Here is a 24,070-nt window from a genome sequence, read left to right as displayed (position 1 = left end):
GTAGTCAGAAGACCACTATCCTGTGCAAAAGAGGGAGTCCAAGAGGAGTGACCCAGAGAGCCCAAGGTACAACAGGGGAGAAGAAACTAGGCCATACCATTCTGCAAGCCATTCACAAGCTCAAAGAATCAGGGAGCGCCTAGAAGATGATGAGGCAACCCCAAGCAGTAGCAGCTCTGAGTCTGAGGGCGAATGGACTCAGGTGAAGCGGCAAAAGAAGGCATACAAAAGAGAGCTCTGGTGACAGACCCCATTAGGCAGATTAAGGCTATTGGGAATTGTATAACCCTATATCACAAAAATGCAAAATATTCTGTCTGGGAGTATCTGGAGCTATATGAAAAAATTATGGACTCTTAACATCAGAAATAGCCAAAATTGCATAGACTATGCCAAATGGATGTTCTCTACCGAGTACTCAAGCTTCTTTGCGGGTGTGGAAGACCAGACCATTCAAGGTGGTCCACCTATAAGGCAGCCATCTTGAAGAACTTTTCCGCCCACAGAAACCCCCAAGAGGCTCGCAAAGTGGCCTACAATCTGCAGTGCAGAGAGGATCAGGCCCCAAGAGAATTTGTGCAGGAGTTTAAGCGCACCTGTGCGCAAACCACCAGGCGGGTGCGCACGAATAGTAGAGAATTTATAACCACATATTTTCATGTGCTCCCAAAATATATATTGAACCAGCTAGTAAGGGATTTTCACAGCAACATGACCCTGGAATGGGTTATAGAGCAGGCTACCCGGATCTATGAGGTCTGAAAACCTGCAGAAAGCAAAAATCAAACAAAAAAAACCCAAACCAACACACACTCCGGTTGCTGCTAAGGTGGCGGAGGTGAAGGTTGCCCCCATTTTGGACCTAGAAAAGAGGTGGCCTAAAAATACACCTTACCAAAACCAGCCAAATCAGGGGCAAAGAAGGCCTTCTGATCAATCAGCAGTAGGGAGTAGTCAGGTAGGTAACCCCACCAATGTGACCTCTAACTCTGAAAATTATAACAGCCCCAGGTATAAGGGCAACATACCTATCTTGGGGTATGTGTGGACTCCCCCTAACCCCAGGGGGGATCTAACAAGGTTAGTACTGCCCCAGGAAACTTCCCTCCATACCTCCCTCCTAACTTCCTTCAGGAGGGCAGTAATCCTCCAAATCCTGGGTTAAGTTTCTTCCCTCAGTACCTTCCAAACCCTAACCTGCAGGACAACCCGCCTTTCTTTCCCCACTTTCAGGAGTCCAGACCACCCAATCTGGGAGAGGGGAGGCTGGGGTGGAGGGTTACCAAGGGAATCCCCAATACCCAGGGTACTCCGGGAGAAGGGATAGTTACCCTTCCCGAGAACAACCTAGGTTTGAGCAAAGACCCCTGTACCAGCCGGAACAGGTGTCCCAACTGGAGCGCCAAGTCCAGAACCTCACTCAGGATCTAAGTCGCAAGTTGAGGGCTCAGCAGAACCCTCAGATGAACACAGCGGCTCAAAGCCCTGCAAACCAAGGGTCTGCCACCCCAGAACAATGGACGGGGATAGAACCCAGACAACCCACCGGTTCCCCAGACAACCCACCGGTTCCAGAGGAGGAGGCATGGCAGGAAGGGGGGTGCACAGCCCTAGAGGAAGCTTCCTTCCTCATCCGTGAAAAAACATTGGACACCCCAGAACCGGAACTAAAATCTCTTGCCCCTGAAAATCTACAACCCAGGGAACAGAGGGTGGGTAGGAGAGACCAAGAAATCAAAAAGACCCATTTTGTGGAGGAAGTCAGTGTCCTCCAGTTTGAAGGGGAAGATCCTTGGATGATTCTGTGAAAGAAAATCTTCTCCTTCAGGGATGGGGGAATTCCTCCAAAAGCAGAATGAGTCCCCAGAGACCAGAATCTAGACTGGGTAGGTGTGGACACTGATTCAGAATCGCCCATCCCTGAACCCCAGAATTGTCATCCCGAGAACGAAATATTGATGGAGGGATCCTCCCCACAAACTGGTTCTAGTGACTGCCACCAGGTAAGAGGGGGCAGCACAGAGGTAAGGGAAAAAGGGGATTTCGAAATCCCACCTATTTCAGGATGACACATTTTTGTTACAGATTCCCAGACTCCAACACAGAAAACTGTCCAAAACCCCACTGTGTCTGAGTCCAAAATAAAGAAATTGACCCAAAATGTTCATTACCTTTGCCCCTTGGAGGAGAAAGAAGGTAGATTCTACGCCCCTGTCCGAGTGCAAGGGCAACGTGCATTTTCAGCACTGGTGGACACTGGATCCCAAGACACTCTTCTGTCAAAAAGGTCCTTTGAGCAGCTAAATTCAGGAAGGGGGAGAGGCACCAGGATCCCCTCACCACTCTTCCTGGACAACTCCAGAACTGCGATAGGAATGAAATTCCAGTTGAGGGGACTGCGGATCTGGAAATTAAAATTGGGTGACATAATGTGAAGCACCCGGTCATAGTCATGACTCCATAGGGGACCCCATGTCTATTAGGGAATGGCATCCTGAGGAGCAGGTTGCCTACCCTAATAGACTGTGTAAATAAGGTCCTCTGGACTCAGACTAACCGGCCAATGAAATTAAAACAAAGTGTCAACCACGTTAGTTTAAATGGCACCTGCCACATGGTAGAACAAAAATCTGATCAAATTGAGTTTAATTTCCAGAATAATCAAATACCTGACATTACAGTAATTGCAAACTGGTGATGGGAACTCCTCTCCTTTGTTGAAAATCAACCTTCCTTCCAGTTTCAAGTGGCATTCCACACTGGAAGGAAATACCAATTCCCAATCTGAAAATCCAAATCCTATAGTCAAAAGTGATGAAAAACCAGCTCAAAGCTTAGCTGACATTCAGAAAATAAGAGAGCAGCTGATCCTCACTATTCAGTTAAAAGAGGGGAAGGAGTCTGTTCTCAACAGAGTGTGGCTGAATAATGTTAAGAGATTCAACAGTGAAGCCGTGTTCAGGAAACTCCCAAAAGATCCAACCATTCCCACATTTAAATTAATTGATAAGTGGCAAGTGGGCCTGGAAACTCCCAATTCCAAACATCTCCTGCCTAGCAGGTGTATTCTCAAAATATCTATCAGTGACAAAAGCATAATGCATAATTGTTGGGTCGTGCGAGATGTCCCTGCTGCATTTTATTTAGGCGGTGACATTCTCAATCTGTTTGCAATTAATTTGGACCTTATAAATTACAAGGCCTGGTCCCGACTAGAGGGGAATCCCATGGGCTTTGATGATTCTGTAAAGGCTTTTCGGTCAGCTCAATTGCTGCCGTATGCGGTTGAAGTTCAAATTGGAGAGGCGGTCAGCATTCCAGGACGGACCTGACAATTCCCACTTGACTTAAAAATTAAGAGGACAAAAACTACAAGATATCTTTGCTGTGGACTCGTACGACTGTGGTCGCACCAAGATACATACTACCTCAATTCCCACAGACCCTGGAATGACTCCTGTATTTGTGAAGCAATATCGCTTGCCTCTTGCCTCTATGAGGTCCCGGACAGAAATAATCAAAAACCTAGAGTCCCGTGGGTTAATTGGTCCAGTCCACAGCACCTTTAATAATCCGGTGCTGGGCATTTTAAAACCAAATGGCCAATGGAGACATTGCGCAGACCTTAGGGAGCTGAATAAACGGGTCCACATGTCCCGTTGGCCTCATCCCTACATTGACCAGGCACTGGCCCAGATTCAGGGGTCAAAAGTGTACACCGCCATTGACCTGACAAATGGATACTGGAACGTGCCAGTCAGTAGGGAGGACCTATACAAACTGTCCTTTACCTTCAGGGGGCAGCAGTATACATGGACCCGAACTCCCTTCGGATACATAAACTCCAGCAACAAATTCAACATCTTCTTACACAAGGCCATGCCCAACTTGGGTGAAAGGGGTAACATGGCCTATGTGGATGATGTCCTTATCAAAAGCTTAACTGTGGAGGAACATATAGCGGACATCTGCTATGTTATGACCCAGTTGAGGGTTGCCGGAGCAAAACTGTCCTTCCAGAAGGCACAGTGGTGCAGGACCCGTGTCAACTTCTTGGGACATGAAATAACCCCCGAGGGTCTCTGTCCCCAGGCAAAGAAAGTGGAAGCCCTGCAAAAAATAAAAGACCCACAACTCTGCGTGAGCCAAGAAGCCTCCTTGGACTGACTAATTACAGTGGGAAGTTCATTGAGGATTATGCAGAGGTCACAAGACCCCTGGTCCATCTGTTGAAGGGGGGGGGGGAGTCAAGTGGGAGTGGGGTCCAGAACAAGCCAAGGCAGTAAAGCAACTCAAAAGAAGTCTCTTACGAGCACCTTGTCTAGCTTAACCTGTCAAAAACAAGGAGTTCTTCTTGGAGACTGGGTTCTCGAATACATGCTTGACAGCAGTATTATACCAATAAAGTCATCTCCTATGCAAGCAAGACTTTATCCTCTGTTTAGGAAAAATTCAACGATTGTGAGACGGCACTCCTAGCAACGGTGTGGGCATTGAAAAATTACTGCCCGTTCATCCAGGGGGAGCACATGATAGTGGAGACTCCACACAAGCCTTTGCAATATCTCCAAGGTGACAGAATCCGGCCAGGAAATGTAAGTAATTCCAGAAATACCTCCTGGATTCTGTCCATGCAAGACTTTCCTGCGGAGGTCAGATATGGCCAAAACAAGAAGAGTCCTCTCGCGCAGGGTCTGGTTGACTTGCATGATTGTGCCAAAGAAAACTGTCTAGATGACGAAAATCTCAAAACTCAGGACAACATGGAGGCGTACCTGAATTCCCTGCAAAAAGTCTATGAAGACAAGTGCGAGGGAATGCCCACAGTTTATGTGGACGGGTGCTCCTACTATGTTGACAACAACGGGGAAAAGGAACTGGTGGCCGGCATTGGGAATGCCTGGGTGAATGATGCCCCGGAGCCCTCCGCTGGGTACAAAATCATTCCCCGCAGTAGTCGAGTGGCAGAGTTGATGGCAGTTCATCAGGCCATCCTCACTGCTGTGCAACACTGACTCCACGAACTGGTCATAATCACTGATTCAGATTATGTCTGGAGCGGGTTCATGGAGCACCTAATCAATTGGAGAACCAGAGGCATGCTGGGTGCAAATAACAAGCCACTTAAACATGGCAGGCTGATACCAAATATTGATTATCTGGTCACCTCTAATGGGATGACCATCTAATGGAAAAAGATTAAGGGTCATTCCAGAATGGAGGGGCCAGACAAAACTGGAAATTACCTGGCTGATCAGTTGGCCAAAACCGCAGCCATCCAGGGGGATCTCCTTGAGGTTGAGTCCGTGTTGGGGGAAATCCAGGTGACTGTTGTCACCAGGTCCCAGACAAATGCTCACAATGAACTCCCAACTGCCCAGTGGAATAAGGAGACCCCAGATGCTGATTTAATCACGGCACAAAAAGGGGATCCGATTACTGGGAAATTTTACCAACACATTGTGGACCCTGAGAACTTTCCTCTGATAGAAACCGATTACACTGGGAAAGAGGACCGGAGGGTGTTGATGAAGTCCCCAAAATGTTCTGAATCCAAGACGGTTTGTAGGTAAGGAGATCCATCTCTGGTTATGACCAGTGGGGGATACCTACCTCATTCCGAAGCCTGATGCTAAGTCACACCCATGACGTGGCCACAGCCAGTCATAGGGGGTTTCATCCTACTCCAGAAATCTTGCGGGAGGTTGCATACTGGCCACACATGGGGCAGGACCTCGACCAATATTTGAAGGGGTGTCTTGTGTGTACACAATTTCAGCCATGTTCACTCACACACCGAGCTCCCCTCCAGAAGAGGGGGATGACACTGCCTTGGTCAGATTTACAAGTAGATTTCATCAGGCCCGTGATTTGCTCCTCTAGGGAGAACAAGTACATGTTAACAGTAACGTGCTTGTTCACCAAATGGGTGGAATGTCGCCCGGCCCCATATTGCAAGGCAGAAACAGCAGCTGTCCTGATGATCAACCATATATTCTAGCGTTTTGGCCTACCCCAAAGGATTGATTAAGACTTAGGAAGTCACTTCACCAGCAAAGTGATGACAAAGATGTGGGAGATACTTGGGGCAAAAAGGAAACTTCATTGCATACAGCCGATCCTCTAGTGGGGGAGTTGAGAGGTACAATAAAACCATTGTGAGCATTCTAAAAAAGTTTGTGGCAGATTCTGAGCCAAGTTGGGACATCCGATTACCGCTTGTCCTGATGGCCATCAGATCCACACCATCTTCTGCAACCAAAATGTCTCAATTTGAGCTAGTGAATGGGTGAAAAATTGTGCTACCTCAGCATCTGCTCTAAAGAACAACACCAGACACTGATAAAAGCTCCATAACACATGAATATATTGAGAATCTACGAAAACACCATCAGCATGCTTTTGCGTACGGGGATGAAAACTCAATACGATATAAAAACAACCAAAAAGGAATACCAAGTAGGAGACAGGATCTACTTGTACAATTTTCTGAGAAACCAGACTAAGGAGAGAAAATGTCTCCCCTCCTGGTGCAGTCCCTTTGAAATTGTAGACAAAATTTCACCTGTCGCTTACAGAGTCTGCATCCCAAACGAGAACTGTCAGAAGAGAAATGGGTCCACATTAACCAGTTAAAGTTGTTACCCCAGACACACATGTCACAAGGGCTGGGATATAACGGAGATTCCTCCAAATCAGATAAGTCTATGTCCTCCTCCCCTTTCTCATCACCTGTTTCTTCCAGAAGATTTCCTCGTCTGTAGGACTTGTCTTTTGGTCTTTTCTTCTTTGTGAAGAGATAAGGTCGTCCGCGGGAAGAAGCCACCCTGATTCCCTGATAAACAGGGAAACAGCCGGCCCCTGTCCCGAAGATGCCAGGAAGAGAGGAAAAAAGCAGCCGCTTAAAAAAACCTCTCGCCGGATGTTGTTGCTAACGAATAAGTGCTGGAGGAGTTGACTGGTGAGTCCGGAATGCAAGTGAAAAACAGGAAAGTCTTTCCGAAGCAGTCAAGCTGTAGTATTTGAAGTTGTAGCATGAGAAGCCCGGGGACCCGGGATGGAGGAACACACCACTGCCAGATACCGGAACGAGATCCGGAAAACAGGAAGGAATAGAGGAGCCCCGAAAGGCACGGGAATCGATAGAACGGAGAAAACAGGTAAATAAGGAAGGGAAGAAGCAGTAGAAAGAAACACTGCTTTAGTTAATGAGTAAACCAGGCAACAGGAAAAAGTACTGGAAACACAGTAGCACGGCAACAAAGCGAAAGAAACAAAGTTGCAACGCACAGAGCCCAGAGAGGGGCGTGGTTAAATACGGAAACAAGAGAAAAGGCTAGACCGATAAACCAGGAAGTGAAAGAAAAAAAAAACGGAACATCTAATGGCGCCGCCAACGCCAAGCCTTCCATAACCGCCAGCGGCCACCAAAAGACGGCGGCATGACAACACTTTGCAGCTGATTGAGGAGCCCAAGGAAAGTCAAATAGAGGAAACACCTGGAGAATAAGAAGCAAGAAAAAGAAAAGGCAGAAGGGAATGGGTAGGTCCATAGGTATATATATCTAACAGGGAGTACTTGCTTCGTCAGTGTATTGCAAAAATATGTAATGAAACTGTGGTGTAAAAGTTCAATCACGTCTTTGCCTTGTTAAGTAATTGTTTGCTGATATTGTTGAAGTACTTTAATAAATGTAAATATATGTTTTGTGCCACTGATGTCAACCTTCCGGGAAGACAGTCAGTGAAAGAGTCTAATACCTGTCTTTATCTATCTCATATTCCCTCTTAGACCGATGAGGTCCTCCCCGGGGACCTGGAAAGGGGGTGTTGCTCCACACTTTCCAACGAAAGACCGAAGGAAGATCTTGGCGTGCCACTCCCAGATGAAAGAAGAACTCCACTAAATGAATCCCACTTTGCTCTCCTCTCCCTGAACGAGAAGTCTCAGGAAAGCAGGGGGTTGGGGAGGGGGATCTGTGGGGTACATTTACCAGCCCAGCTGAACTCCCCTACACCACCAAACTGCATATTCAGCAATTACAAGAAGAATAGTTGCGCTGGCTCTGCTGAGCACTTATTCCCTTGTATCAAAACTGCATTTTTAGCAGTTACCAAAAATAATGGCTGCGCTGGCTCTGTTGAGCACATATGAGGCGGGATGAAACTTATAACACCCTGAGAATTGCTGCAGTTATTTTCTTCATGTGCACAAAAAAGAAGAATTTAAAAGCAGCTTTGTGCAGCGCTGCTATGCTGAAAGCTGAAGATTTCTAACTGAAAGAGAACATTTTCTGTGTTTAAAATGACTGTGCACTGATGCTATTTCCATCTTTTCAACAGTACACAGTTTGGTTGCTGATAAAACACATTCATGCCCATCTATTTTCAGGTTGTACACCAGCAAAGGTGGGCATTCCTCCCTGAAAGGCACTGTGTCTCAAGCAAAATCTATGAACAGCAGAGAAATTAGTTTCAGGCGTGTGACCCGCGTTTACTTTTGCAACAAATTAACCCATGCAGAGGACTTCAAAAATAAAGCTTTTCCCCCTGCTATGCATCAAGAAAACTATTTCTAGCACTTTTCCCTGCCATGAAACTGATCTGATCTGTCCAGGCTGCTCTGATAATGTGTGTCAAAGAAACTGCATCTGGTGAAATCCCCATGTAAAATAAACACGTGTAAATTTGTTTTTGGAACGGAAGTGAAATAACACTTTGAATGTTAACATGTGAACTCATCCCAAATACTTTCACAGAAATAGTATTTTAGGGGGGGATGAGGTTTGGTTTAAATGTATACTATAAAAAGAAAGTGAAAAAAAATATTTGAAAGCTGTTTGAGACCAGCAGAACCAGTTTGGCAAAAGGAGAACACTTCAAAGGAAGTCCCTTTACCAATGAAAGGGCCAAGGTGTGAGAATTTGCGACCTCGTCAGATGGAATGGCATTTCCCCTAGCATTGGACAATGGACAGCCCTGCCACTGAAGTGTGAATTCCTCCGACACCTCTCTAGAGCTTCAGCTGCCTAGTATCAAAAGTGAATCCATAGCAACCCTGGGCAAAGCTGACCTGAGCATGACATGTGGCTGGGGGTTGGAAGGACTGTCCATATTTGGAAACAAAGTCAGCCCATTTGATTTCAAAGACTGCTTATATCATGACATTTATTTCAGTAATGGACAGAAACAGTAATGTGAAATTATGACCGCTTTAAATGTCAATTTTGCGCCATTAAAATAAGACATTGTAGATTTTTCTGACATGTGGTGGACGCAAACGCCAGTAAATTGTCATTTCTGGGGAAAGCTCCATGGTACAGTTTTGAAACGTAATAAAAATATGCCCAGTGATAATATGTATATATGTAGACAATTGTAGAATTTTTGACAAAATAGTTTCCATAGAAATTGTGAAAGAATGCCAGGAGAGCAAAGCAATATCACACAAACTTGGCGTTTGGAATAGTATGTTCCATGTGAAATATGGTATTTGCCCATCTAATTTTTTATAAGGGTGACGTTTATAAAAATTAGCATTTTGTGTCATAACTGATTTTGGTAAAAGTAATCATGGCATAACAAAGCACCTCATAAAAACACACACACACACTAAAACTGAGTCACTTCCTTCAGTCCAATCTGCTTACAGGGAGGCAGCGACATCCACTGACTGGCCTATCCCATTTTAGAGGTATGTCTAGCTTAGTTCTGCCCACATAGTAAAAATCCTCTGATGTCATCCGGTCTATATAAGGTGGAGACATACAGACAGACAGACATTCAAGAAAATCCAGCATTCAAAAATCAACATCCAGACATTCCACATTCACCCTGCAAGATTCCAGATTCCAGTGCCAGGCCAGGGGTAGCTGATAGCTGATCCAGGCAGAACCTCTTACCTAGGCAGAACCACTGATCCAGAATTAAAACCCTACAAAATCCCAATAATTCAGGGAGAGCCCAGCTGATGCACCCCGCTGTCTACTGAGACCAGACCCCGGTTGCCTTGCTGCGTCCCTAGAGGACAGCCCAGCTGTTGCGCAAGTGACCAGATCTTTGTCCCGTGTCTCAGGGCCCGGCTAGCTGTCAAAACTATTCCATTCAAGTGCTTGTTGTAAGTATTTACCTTCCCCAGTAACCAAAAAAACTGCATCACTTGCTTTGTTACCTGGTATTATGTCCAATCCCATAGAACTCCTATAAATGCCCTAGTAAATTCTTAAAATTGTTATAATCCTCTGTGTATCCTGTTCTTAGGAAAATCCATAGTAATCTCCTTGTGTTAGCGCCATTCTTTCCAAATCATTTCAGTCTGTTGTATAAGTCCTTAGTAATATTTGGAATAAATTAATTAATTCCCATATAAAGAGACACAGCGTGAAGGGGTTAAAATTGCCAATTAACCTTTTTTGTGGGCAGCGTTCCCCTTTTCTAGCCACTAAAATATAGTCTCAGTAAAACTTTTCATTTTCCTTTTTAAATCGATTTTCCCTGTGTAATTGCTTTCATTTAAAAAAAAAAATGATTTTTCCTTTCCTTTACAGAATCTCATACTGTAACCCATCAGAAAGTCACCCTTTCACTTTCATATCATACCTGTTATGTGCCTTTGTACCTTAGCGTTAAAACCGCATTCTGATTTTGTCTGTTCAGCTCATTTTCCAAGTCGTTTTGCTAATTTAAACCTGTAAAAGTCAAGAAATTGCAATCCTGCCACGTGTGATTTTGCTGCACTATTTTTCTTTCCAAAGTTGATTTTCTACACGGTATGCCCGTTGTTTAGTACATTGACTTGTAGCGTGTCCGTTTTCATGCTTCTTTGATACAGCCATACACATTCTTGCCTTATTCATTCAACCGCACATGTAAAATCACCATTCATTAATTCTGAGTGCCATTTTGCAAATTTTTCAAGGGAGCTCAATCCGAATTTTGCCTCCCATTCAGGGATGGTAGGTTGGATTTTCAATCCGATTTTTGCATTGTATACTTGACTCCTTGCTACTCCTCTCCACCCACAAATTTGGTTAACAAGATTTGAGGGGGTGTTGCAGGGGGAATGCTTAACTGTGGTGCCATTTAAAAGAATTACTCAAAAAGTAATCTTGCTTTCCTTCAATTGTGCATTGTATATCTCATGTAAAAAGGTCAAACTAAGTGTATTATATACTTTTACTGTGTAATTATCAGCACACTGGTGATTGCTGCCCTATAATGAATGTGTTTGATTTTATTCATAATTAAAAATAAATATTCTATTATTACACACCGGCCTGGTTCATGGTCCATTGCGACACAGGATGTACATTAAGGGGGGAGAGGGGGGCGAGACGGGTTGGCTACCTTCTCAAAGCTGAATCCAAATTCATACATTTAAAAGTGTTTTTATTGTGCGCCACATCCCTTACCCAGTGAAAAGAGGCCTGGTCTGGAGTGTGATGCCTCTTTAAAATCCTTAACAAGAGACAATTCAATAACAAGAAGCCAGGGCAGGGGAATGCTCGAGTTGGATAAAATCACAACAAACCTGGGTAAGGGTGAGTTTAAAGTCTGGGGGAAATATACAACCAAGGACACAACCAACAGAGAATATCTCAAGGAAGACTATCCTAAATGGAACCCTAAAGAAAGGACAAGAATAATTTAGAAGAGCTATAGCTCATGAAGGAAATAGCAAGAAGAAATCAAGGAAGATTGTGTTATGAAACTTACATTCTTTGGCCAAAGACATTTCTATAACAAAAGTACCAGAAGACAAGACCAGGAGAAGAGAGATGCTCACTTGGCCTAATTTAGAATTATTCATCTTAGTGGTTGGGTTAGGTAGAACTAGATTTGGACGAGCATATTTAGTTTCTTTAGATAGGTGGGGTAATCCCTTTAGCAGTAGGGAAAGCTAGACCTTCTTCTTATAGTTTAAAAAAAGAATCCTTAAAATATCAACCAGGTGTCCGTCTTCTTCTTCCGACTAAACACACATATTATGTATTAGAACCCCCAGAATCAATTTAGATCCATTGACTGAGGAGGGGACTCAGTTCGGGCTATACACAGGAGTGAAAATAAGTTAGTCTAAGTCGATACTGTTTCCCCTAAATGACGACACTGTGGGCGCACCCGATTGAAGAGACCAAATGAGGGAGGGATTTTCTGCGAGGTACCTAGATGTGGAGATCAACGAAGACTATACAAGACTCCCAGCGGATAACCATTGGTCCGCTTTACCAACATTCAGACACAAGGTGGTAAGATGGAAACTGTTAGCAATCTCAGTTTGGTGCAGGATTCGCCCTCACTAAAATGCTTACCCCGCCCCAATATGCTTTATTTATTTTCAAACTATCCCGGTGTATGCCGGGCAAGGAATTTTTCATTAATTGAGATCCTCATTGATCCAGTTAGTCTGGCCCCCTAAACATCCTCAAATTCATTGGGAGGTGCTCACTAGGCTGTTTAAGCAAGGTGGCCTCTCAGCCCCTGATATGGAACTGTACAATATGGATGCCCAGGCTCACTTTGCGAACTACTGGATGCCGGGTAATCTTCAGCACCCACACCTCCAGGCAGAAAGTACTGCAGCATACCCCTATACATTGCAATCACTACTAATTTCTTGTTCGGGTCAAGATGAGTGCAAATATGATCTGGTGAGTGCGCTGTACCATGGATCCCTGGGCAAGACTCCTGCGCCACATAGGTGTTATGACTCTGTATGCACCTGAGTTTGGGCCCTGGACAGAGGCATAGCCAGGATTGTCCAACTAGTGGCGTCTGAAGCTATTGTCATTGGGCTCACCGCAGTGACTTTAACACCTGTAAAGGCCCAGAGAGTTCTCCGGAATGGGCATTTACAGATTTTGGGTGGGAGTTGCCTGCCCAGGGCCTACCCTGTCTACGTCTCTGGCTCTTGGTGATCCTGTATCTAGACCCTACTTGTGATAAATGAATAGCTGGCCCCTGGACTAAACTGGGAATTGAGCGCCTGGGAGACATGTATCCTGAGGGATCATTTGTTGCGCAGCAACAGTTTATTGATAAGCTGGGTGGAAAAGTTGGCCGTATATTCCAATGCCGCCGCATGAGGGGGTCACAAAAGCGCTGAGATTGGGAGCGGACCTACCTTCTACATCCTATCTGGCACTGCGAGTTCTCTCACAGACTCTTGCCAGCAATGATCACTGCAACGCGCTTCCTGGAGGAGGCGCGGCTTCGCTTGGACACGTGATCTGATCACGTGATCTGGGGCGGACTCAAAGGACGGAGTTTACCACCCTTGCGGCGTTAAGCCCGGCAGGAGACAAGCCCATCGGCTGTTGTGCGGCTGTTTGGCGGTCTGAGGCGCACCCAACAGGTATTTTACTAGCGCGTTTTGCACGCACCTACACCATCAAGCAATAAATATAACAACCGTAATGAGACTGCGCAGTTCGCCTCTTGAAGAAGACATGGAGGTCCAAGAGGGGTCTTACCTAGAGGCAGGGTGCGAGTCAGGGAGGGGGGCATCTATTGTCTCAGAAGTAGATCCAGTAGCCACACAGGAGACTCAAACCCATTTTGACGCACAACAAACTCCAGCGGAAAGATTCCCCAATCTTAATATTCAAAAAATTTGGAAAAGAGGGTTAGAGTACACTCTGACAACTGAAAAAATCCAGACAAGAATTAACGATCACTTCCCCAGGAAAAGGAACAAGAGCACCAATGACCTAGAGGGCATTATTGACTCTACCTGGCATTTACCAACACATAAACCCAATACCCCGGCCACAAACACATCAACAGAGGGGTCAGAAGCAAATACCACCCCAACAAACAAAACTCAAGGAACCAGGGCAATCTTACTGAGAAACCGCAGCCAACAAGAAGAACCATTGGCCATCTCACCAGAAGGTCCTCCATTGGCATCAGGAAACACATTGGCAGCCCTGAGCTATGTTCTAAATTCTCTGGTCTCAGTGTTCGAATTACTAAGAACAGAGGTGCAAACACAAGCAGGACATCTGTTGGAAATGTCGCAGGAAATTGCGAAAAATGAATCATCTATGGTTGCTGTAAACAATATCTTGAATAGCATTCTGATTCCAATTCTAAAGGAAACACAAATAGAGGGCATCAAACAGGGGCTAGACATCGCCCAAATTCAAAGCCTACTGAAGGAGGGGGCAAAAAGTAATTCAACCACTCACAAACTCAAAGACAATCGCCTCGGAAATTCAAAAACTGCAAACACAGAACAAGACTCTAAACGAAGAAGGGCCAAAAGATCTCTTCGATGATACACCACTCTCAGACTCAATCTTGGAAGAATTTCGAAGGCTGGCAAATGTAGATATTGACTATATAGAAGTCATTAACAACAGCCCTCATAAAACCCAAGAGGAGGAAGAAAAGAAAACCGACAGTTTAAATCAGAATATCGAGGCTCCACAGATACTGAGAAGGAGAAAATGTCATAAAAGGGGCAAACAAAGAGAGGCTACCTCTTCTCAACCTGCAGGGGAAACAATGAAGAAACCCAAAAATCAGAAAAATAAGGCAAAAAAGAAAGCAGGGATAAACACATTCCTGAAAAATCTTACTACTCCCACAGCTGAAAAGACAGCTGATTCCATCGTTATTGCATCTCCAGTTACTAACCTTTCACAAACATCGAAAGCACATGATGCCCTAGTAAGCAAGAGTGTTCCTGAGACAACCCAGGGCAAAAAGAAGTGCTCAACGGGCAGAGAGAGTCCTAGTAAAATCAAGGTTCAAACATCAAACTTTGGTATGCAAACGGATCTGATATTTTCATTACCCGCAGCTTCCGACAATCAAAAAAGCACACCGGTCTCTACAAACATCAAGATCGCTCCAATATTTCTAAAACAAAACTTACATAAAGAACCAAGAAAGGAACTTAGCGGGGAGCCTAAGCAAGCATTCATAAAAATGGCCCCTATTTTTCTGAAACCGTCAGGTAAAAAAGCTCCTGCATTACAAGAAAAAAATACACCTCCCGTGTCAGCCATCAAAGATGTGACATCACCAAGCTTCTCATTCAATGAAGTTGTCTGCTGGAACGGGTCCGGGAAATTTAAAAACCTGGAAAGGTTTCCTCAAAATGGAGAAAGAGAGAAAAACGAACAAAAACAACAAACCCCTATGGTAGGAAAAGAGGAAGTAGCGGCATCAAACTTTACAATCCCAAGGTTGTGGCTTAGACTAGAGAATCAGAGTACAAGGACATCACTATGCAGAACTGTCCTATTGTCAGAAATTCAAAAGAATTACAATCTCTTTCTTTTTGATTCAGAGGACATTGAATATTTAGCCTTCCCATTCAGGGAGGATAAATTCTTCGTGGAGATAGCTCTCACCTCAAGAAAGGCACAACAGGCGCTTATCAACAATAAAGATGATTTGGCTAAAGAAGGGCTCTGGGTTTATGAATCAGAGGAAGAAGGAATATCTGGAAATTACCGGTGGTTTAATCAGACCGTTGAGGAACATGCACCCACTGCTGTGGGTACTGCCGGAACTACTAGAGGGCCCCAAAGCAACGCAACAAGTGGTCGCAGATTAAAAGACGATCTGATAACTAAACTCCCAGAAATCATCTCGCAAATCCTCCAGAAACTGGGCGAGGAACAGAACAGTCTTTAGTCAGAGAGGCCTTAGATTAGTCTCCTGGAACACCAGAGGTCCAAGCTTCTTGAAGAAAAAGCAACTCAAAAACGACCTCTTAGAGCGCAATGATATCTTTTTTATTCCAGGAGACATGGTTAGCAAACTCTATCGAGATAGAGGGCTTCACAGTGCAAAACCTCATGGCCTCTCAAAAAGCCAAAGGAAGACCAGCAGGAGGAATGTTAATAGCAACCAAAAATTCCGCCATTAAAAATGTGGTCACGCTATGTAATAACCCAGTGGGCATTCAGGCCAGTAAAGCAGAGATAAGACAGAATGAATGCCAGGCCAATCTCATCTTGGTAAACATCTATTGGAACCCAGCCATTTCTAAACTCCGAGACTTCATAGAAACTCTAAATGAACTCCTCTCTAGGGTCAAGATGAATCACATAGGAGCACAGATTGTTGTAGCAGGGGACCTGAATACAGACCTCATTAGTGTAGGAAATAGGAAAAACAGCTTTCCTAAACACAGTACCACACAGAAAGGTAAACAATGGTGGGACTTCTTCCAATCATGGGATCTCGATCTGATATCTATAGACGATAGCAGTACGGACAACCCCGGACCAACATGGCGGCAGGGAAGGTTGCAATCAATTATAGACTACATCTTCGCCTCATCATCACTTACCATGCACCAACATCATTTCACCTTAGATTGGGAAGGGGGAAGTGATCACGCGAGGTTGGAACTCTACTTTCCCGAAATTCAGTGTTCTGCAAACCCACGCATCAGACAGGACCTGGAGGGCTCCAGAGGGAAATTGAAAGTACTCAAGTACAAACATGGGGGGGAAAATTTGAATGATCAGCTAGCAATAATTCATCCCTCAATAGTGGCCGAAAAGTGTCATCCAGAAAAATTCGGAAAGTTTATATGGTCCACTTGCCGACCAAGTGAAGTACAAATAGTGGGGAAACAGACACATCTCCATCACTTCGACGAGGAAACTTTCAAAAGAAAAAGAAGTCTGCGACAAACACTGCGAAGTATAAGACAGACCAGAGCAGAAGATCCTTTTGGCTGTATTCAAAAACTTAAAAAAACCAAACAAATTTATAGAAACTGGTCTAAGAATCACAAACATTTAAAAGTTCAAGAGGATGGGGAGAAAATGCTTTCGCTTCTTAGTACAAATAATTGCAGAAACTTTTGGGCAGCTCTAAATCAACTTGAAACTGGCCAAAACAGTGCTCTTTGCAACTTAGTGTCGGAACACAAGTGGGTAGAACATCTGGCCAAGAACTTCGATGCAACAGGCTCAAGAGACATTAACATCAGCAACATCACCTGGTCTCTGGATTTTACCGAAGACGACATTGAAGAACTTATAACATCATCCTCTACCTCGAAAGCTGCAGGTCCGAACGGCCTCACATATCAGGTGTTAAAAAATCAGCCAAAACTTTGGTCAAAACTGCTATTCCATCTCTTTCAAGGAATATTGAGGGAAAAAACTTTTCCACCATCGTGGAAGAATGCAGTGATGATTCCATTCTTCAAAGGGGGTGATAGGCTAAGTCCAACATGCTATCGACCCATAGCCCTCTTGGATATCGACAGCAAAATATTCATGAGAATATTACTGAGGGAACTTTCTCTATGGGTGGACTCAAATGAGATTCTCCCCCCGCACCAAACAGGTTTCAGGAAGGGTCTTTCTACCAGCCTTAATGGCCTTACACTGAACCTGTTGAGCGAAAGCTCGAATGAGAAAGAAGGCTCGCCGCTGTATGGGGCATGGGTAGATCTGTCCAAGGCATTTGACCTGGTGGACAGATCACTCCTCTGGCAGAAAATGAACAAACGGGGAATTCCAGCCCCCCTGCTGCTATGCTTGTCGAACTACATAAAAACACTACGATCAGAGTGAGGCTGGATGACGCCGGCAACCTTTCAGAAGCAATCCAGGTCCTTAAAGGGGTACGACAAGGATGCTTGGGTGCACCACTGCTTTTCAACCTTTTTCTATCAGACATTGGAGACTTTCTGGCCTCGGCGTCGCTTATCTGTCCCAGGATTAACAGCAGAAGACTACACTGGCTGGCCTATGCGGATGATCTTGTTCTTTTGGATGGATCAGCATTAGGACTACAACATCTTTTATCCAAACTCAATGAATATGCCAAGTTAAATGGCTTAATAATCAACCCACTAAAATCCAAGGTCCTGATTTTCAAACATCCAAGAAAAAAGGTAACATCAAGGATCTGGGTGTTGGACAACGAGGAAATTCCCCGAGTAGATGAGCTCATATACCTGGGATACGAAGTCTTAGCCCATCCAACTGTAAATAAGGTGAACTCATCTATTCTCAACAAGACCTCGAAAATCATTGCGCAAATGAAAAACTTAAACGGAAAATTCTGTAAATTTTCATTGTTACCACTCAAGAAATTCTATGTAGGCAAAGTAGTTCCTGTCCTCCTCTATGGATTGGAGGCAAAACCTTTGCTGTGGAACTATGATTGGAACAAAATTGAGGGCCTCATTTGGAAATCATCCATTTGGCTACCAATGTGCACATCGCCAGTCAGTCTGAGGTTCGAACTAGGCTTGACCTCATTGAGCTGCTATGCAGAGTGGAAACTTCTCTCACTCTACCGTAATATAATCACAGCCAGTAAGGCCACTCTCTTTTTCGACATAAACCAACATCTAAAGAAAGCAAAATCAAACCAGCTATCGAGCCTAGAAGAGAAGATTGGACAGATTCTGCATAAGCTTGACTTAACAACAGAAATTCTTCTACAAAACCCCTTGAAAGTAAAAAAAAATCTAAAAATGGCTGACTGGATCGACACAATCACAAGAGTTAGAAACCTAAAATCACCGAACTCCTTCCTGATAGTAGACAGGAAACTCGGAACCATGCCACGTTACCTGGAAAAATTCCCAGATCGTGAGATAAGAAACAGCTTTCTCAGACTACGTCTGAATTTAGCCTACACAGGAGAAATATTGGCTCAAAGAAACCAGGGAGAAAAGGCTATAAAATTCTGCGAAATCTGTAAAACTTCGAACCTCCAAACCTTGAAACATCTACTGTTGGAGTGCGAAGGCACATGGGCCATAAGAGTGTCTTTTCTGAGGAGATTTGTCAGCAGAGAAGAGAGCCTAATCCAAGACGCATTCTGGAACAGACTGATCTCCGGCCAGGAAATCATGCTCACTGCAGCGATAGTAAAAGTATCAGAGGAACTTACTATTCTAACAAAGTATCAAAAGATGACACAGCTTACTGAGCTTCCTGGGACCCTGGTATCTATGCTAAATCTGCACCATCCCCTTCCTTGAAGTGCCTGGTGAGGTCAACTGGTTGTGAGCATGCGGTCTCCATGCTATATAAATGCTATATAAATTGGCAATGGGTCAATTGCAGCAATACCAAATCAGTGCCAAATCTAAATGGGAGTATGATTTGCAGGTTTCATTGGATGACAAATTATGGGGGAGAATGTGTACTTGTACCCGCAAAGTAGATATTCATGCTAGGTATAAGCTCATAAAGTATAATATACTGCAGCTGTCTACATGACCCTAGCGAGAAGCCAAATTTGACCTTTTGTATGACAATGCCTGCAAAAAACGTGCTGAGGAGGGTGAAGGGTCCTTGCCCACTGATCCAGTGTTTGTAGGTGGCTTTCCTGGACACAGTGAGAGAGATGGTAGGGAAAGCCATATAATGGCCAAGAGGCGTATTCTGCGGTCATGGTCACACCATACTCCCCCATTAGTGGACAAATGTTTGAAGGATCTCATTTGGACTACAGACATCAAAATCAATTATTGGGACCAGACTCCCCCTGCATCACCACCGTTGGACATTTGGTCTGAATTCAGGGAAGTCTCAAGCCCATTCAAAGAGCTACCCAAAACAATGGGAATACAGAGGAGGTGGCTGCTGTCTTTCAGGACCCTAGCCCGTCCTGAAATATTGTAAACTTGTGTGATGTTGCCAGGTAAATGTTTAGGTTGTTGCTTAATGCCCAGACTGCATATTCCTTTCAGTTTGCTAATTGTTTTCTCTATGTCCTATGGTTTAAAAAATCAAGTTCTTTAAAAAAAAAGATTTAACTGAATACCCTTCACAAAAGAATGGGAAACATCTGGTCTAAACATTGTCTTTGACAATGTCCACGGCTCGTACAGCTCTGCTTCCTCCCAACATTCAACTACTTGCAACCAGACTTTTGATAGCATTTTTGCTTATGTCCTCCAGCTTTCCCCACGACAGCTGTGACCATTATTATAATATAGATGCAGCACCTCTTCAAAATCATTTGTCAAGAGAAAAAAACTTTAAATACGACGCATATTGAGTGCAAAAGCATCTTACCCAACTTGAGCAAACACACTCATGTTCCCAAAGCTTGTGTCATTAGTAGTGTTCAACTGTCCTAGAGAAAGAAAAAACAGAAACCAGAAGATTTAATTCTGAACAACATGCAATGAGGGTAGAGTCCAAAATGAATACGATACTTGGAAAGTTTTGGTACATTAAACACTGAAATGATGTTTGATTCACAACCTTGTTTTCAATTTTTGGTATTGGTTTTAGCATGGACCCTCTAAGGAGTAGAAAAGAATCACAATAGGACCCATAGAGCAGAGGGTTGTGCATATGGTGCATACTGGATAACACATCCAGCTGCGATCCAGAGTGGAATGCAGCAGCGTATGTGAAAATATTTGACACTGTTCTACACAGTATTGTTTGTTTTTATTTCCAACGCAACTGGGATTACAAAAGAGATATTTGAATTCCAAAGACAGCAATTTAGTAACTAGACTAGATTGCCGCTTCCTTACCCAATTCTTCAAATATGTACCACACTTAACAAAGACTGGCTTATGAAACATGAGAAATCATATTTATGGTGATTCAAGAACTCCAAGTCTATGCTGCTCTGCCATGCGTTATCAGAGTGATGGGTCCCTACTTATGAAGTACGTGTGGCCAGACACACAAACAAGTGCTTTAGCTTCACATTCTTTTTTAATTCCTCACTTACCTAAATGTTGGCTGAACAGGTCTCATCCAGTCCCTATGTTTGCACCCATACACAGCACAAACAAGGAGATGCTGCCGAGGGCAATTAATATTCATTTTAAAGCAGATTTTTAGAGTTGTGCATACTGAAAAGCAAGGCAGGGGACCTAGAAACATATAAACAAGTACAAATCAAAATACAATTGAGGATATTGTGATGAATCCTGCAGAGTCCTCACAAAGACCCTACCAAAAGTCTCCTCCCAGGTGGCCAGAGCAAGGCAGGTGCTACCTGGTCCTACCCTGGGGGTGGTATTAGCTGGGAGGAGAAGGGCCCAGAGGGAAGAGAAGGACTTAGTTGGAAGAGACACAGTATTTGTCTTCCTCAAAGGGAGAGATGTCTGTAATGCCTGAATATGGAATGGCTTGCTGTCAGAGTGAGGTTTCCTTTCGCAAAGCTATCCATCTTGGTGGTTGTGAAAACCGTCATAAACAACACAAGAAACAGAATCAATCATGTGTCAAAAGGAAGACTCCCCTTCACAACACTGCCCACATTTATGATAGTGAAAACTCTGTAGTCAATGGGGAAATGATAAATGTGGACATCAGAATAATAACATCTTAAGTTCTGATGAAGCTAACGCTCCTTTAAATCCAAACTAATCATTAAGTCCTTTTAAAACTCATTTTGAATCCTTCATTAATAATAAGAGTGAAGTGAGTAATGGTAAGGACAATATTCAGACTACAAGAAGTATTCTGAACATTGGGCATTGTGGGACTTGAAGTCCCCAAAGTATTGGGACGAGGAAGAGGCACTAGACTGCAAGGTGGAGTCTAGTTATTCTAATGACCCACACCTGAGCGGGACCTTTGAGTATATAAGACCCCCACAGGTTCTGCCCATTAGGAGAAGTAGAAGGTGGAGTGATTGCTGTGACTCCACACTGCAGTGGAAGAAGAAGGGAAGCAGCGACGTCAAAGCCACCACTATTTGCATAGCGGATGCCGGTTCTGAGAGGCTCTCTACAGTTAACACCTTAAGTGCTAAGGACGAGTATGCTTGTCCTTTTTGCAGACTTGATTAAAGCTCCCTTGGAAGCAGATCCATAACCCAGGTTCCGAGTGCCAACCAGTCCCAATTGGGACCTTTTGGACCCAGTCCTGGCGCCAGTGGCACCAGGCTCATAAATATGCCCAGTCCCAGCGCTGGAAGCGCCGGGCTCATAATGCTTGGGTGGACTTACCTTCAGCAGACCATGCTGCTTACTTGCCTGCCAGTTGAGCCTCTGATCCTCTTCTGTTTGGAACTACTTTTCCTGTTGGGTGGGGCTGGAGCCACTCCCTAGATTCAGAACACTGGAACTCTTCTGGAAGGCAGGAACTCTTTTCTTACCAGGAACTCTTTTCTTACTTAGGCGTGGCTGTGGAAGGAGACACCTAAGCACTACAGGAGGCTATTTAAACCACACCCGGTGGATGAATCTTGCTTTGCGTTATTCTGCAACCTCTGCAGCAGAACGCTCATCGTGTCTTCTGCATCCGGTCCTGGGCCTAAGGAAAAAGGCTTACCATCCTGAATCCAGTCTTCAGCAACACCTATAAAGACAAAAAAGAACAGGTTAGCATTCCGGCATCTGAAAGGCAAAGGCTTACCATCCTGAATCCAGTCTTCAGCAACACCTATAAAGACAAGAAAGAACAGGTTAGCATTCCGGCATCTGAAAGGCAAAGGCTTACCTACTCTTCGTGCGCTCCGGAGGTCTTCACACTGCATTCCGGCATCTGAAAGACAAAAGTTTACCAACTCTTCGCACGCTCCGGAGGCCTTCGGCGCTGCATCCCGCATCTGAAAGACAAAACAAGCTGCGTTTAAAGACATTGGGGAACTTTAATACTCACGTGCCATTACTCCTTTCCACATCTAATCCAGTGGGTATTCCGGCACCCTGCAGCCGCTCCGAACTCGTACCTGCAAAATAAAAAGACAGTTAGAGCGCATAGTGAAGCAGGCAACAAGCGCTTACTTACGTGCTTCCAGGCGCTTCTATTCATCACACGGGCTCCATCTTCAACTCACTTCAGCCCGTCATCCGCCATCGCCGGAACCCTGCAAAACAAGAGACATCATTACTAAAGACTTTAAAGACATTTGAATGACTCGAAACTTACCGTTCGTGCAGTAAACGACGGACAGCAGTCCTCTGAAGTCAAGAGGCCTGCGCTACCTATCCAGTGAAGAAACTGGTTACAGCACCCTGCCCCGAGGCAGATGGAGAGCTCGGCATTCACTTACCTAAGGTGAGAGCGGTAACCTTTGGGGGTCTACAGGAGAGGAGAAGAGGAAAGAGATAGGGACACCCCAATAACCCCAGTTCATTAACCCCATATTTTCTATCTGCAGACATCTTACTCTACACGTCAGGCATACAGTGCACAGAGGTCCAGCCCAAAGAGCCAACCGGGTGCTACACATCACCTTTGAAGATACGGTAGTCGCCCAGTCAAGACCGGCGCCTCTGCGAGAATCAGGTGAGCGTTACAGAACGCAAAGCCTACCGCAAAACTCTCGCCCAGGCGCTATGGAAACCTCGGATACTGACCCCCTAGCCCGGTTACTTGGGGAACTAAGGGCAGAAGTGCATGCAGCTCGTCAGGAAACGAATGCTCTAAGAAGGGAACTAATTATTTCCAAGGAGAGAACAGACAATCTTGCTAGACAAGTGCTACAGTCACAAGCCGGACTGACCCCGTTACCCGCATCAGGGGCAAATCTTCCTTCAACATCCTCTATGAATCCAGTGCAGATCAACCTACCTGGGAATGTACCTCTGGCTCCGCCCGAACGATTTTCTGGTGACCCAAAGAGGTTTGCAGTATTTATCAATCAGTGCCGGTTGCACTTCTTATGCCGGCCAGCAGCCTTTCCAACTGATCAAGCAAAAGTAGCTTTTGTACTTTCGTACCTTAGTGGCAATGCGGCAGACTGGTCGATCCCTCTAGTTAATCAAGATGATCCGGTTCTCCATGATTTTCAAGCCTTTCAGCTTAGTATGGAAAAACTGTTCGCAAGACATTCACAGGGGCAGGCCTTGGACAATGAGCTTCTTTCGTTGCGACAGGGTAATCAAGACCTTTTGGCTTATATTGCATCTTTCAATAGACTAATAGTGGAAACTCAATGGCCTGAGGACAAAAGGATTACGCTGTTTTATAGAGGTCTACGTGGAGAGCTCAAAGACGTTTTAGCCCAAAGACGTTTTAGCCCAAGTAGTGAATCCCCCACAAGACTGTTCGGATTATATAGACTTGGTCGTTCAAATAGATCACAGGCTGCAGAACAGGAAGGCCGATCGTTCCAAGTTTGATGCTCGAGTATTTTCCAAACCGCCAAC

General features: G+C 44.6%; 1 protein-coding gene across 4 annotated transcripts in view; it reads right to left on the bottom strand.

Moving 5' to 3' along the window:
• The window catches only part of VAC14 (VAC14 component of PIKFYVE complex), a 1,997,670-nt gene that overhangs the window by 1,357,595 nt on the left and 616,005 nt on the right, over positions 1–24,070 (bottom strand). For all 4 annotated transcript variants that reach the window (XM_069654807.1, XM_069654798.1, XM_069654816.1 and 1 more), the window contains exon 11: positions 20,019–20,079. In XM_069654807.1, coding sequence (XP_069510908.1) covers positions 20,019–20,079 — 61 coding nt within the window. The remainder of the gene's footprint in view (positions 1–20,018; positions 20,080–24,070) is intronic.

The sequence above is a fragment of the Ambystoma mexicanum genome, chromosome 1p (assembly GCF_040938575.1).
Source record: "Ambystoma mexicanum isolate Mex_15411 chromosome 1p, UKY_AmexF1_1, whole genome shotgun sequence".
NCBI classification, from domain to species: domain Eukaryota; kingdom Metazoa; phylum Chordata; class Amphibia; order Caudata; family Ambystomatidae; genus Ambystoma; species Ambystoma mexicanum.
This window is presented reverse-complemented; position numbering and strand designations above follow the sequence as displayed.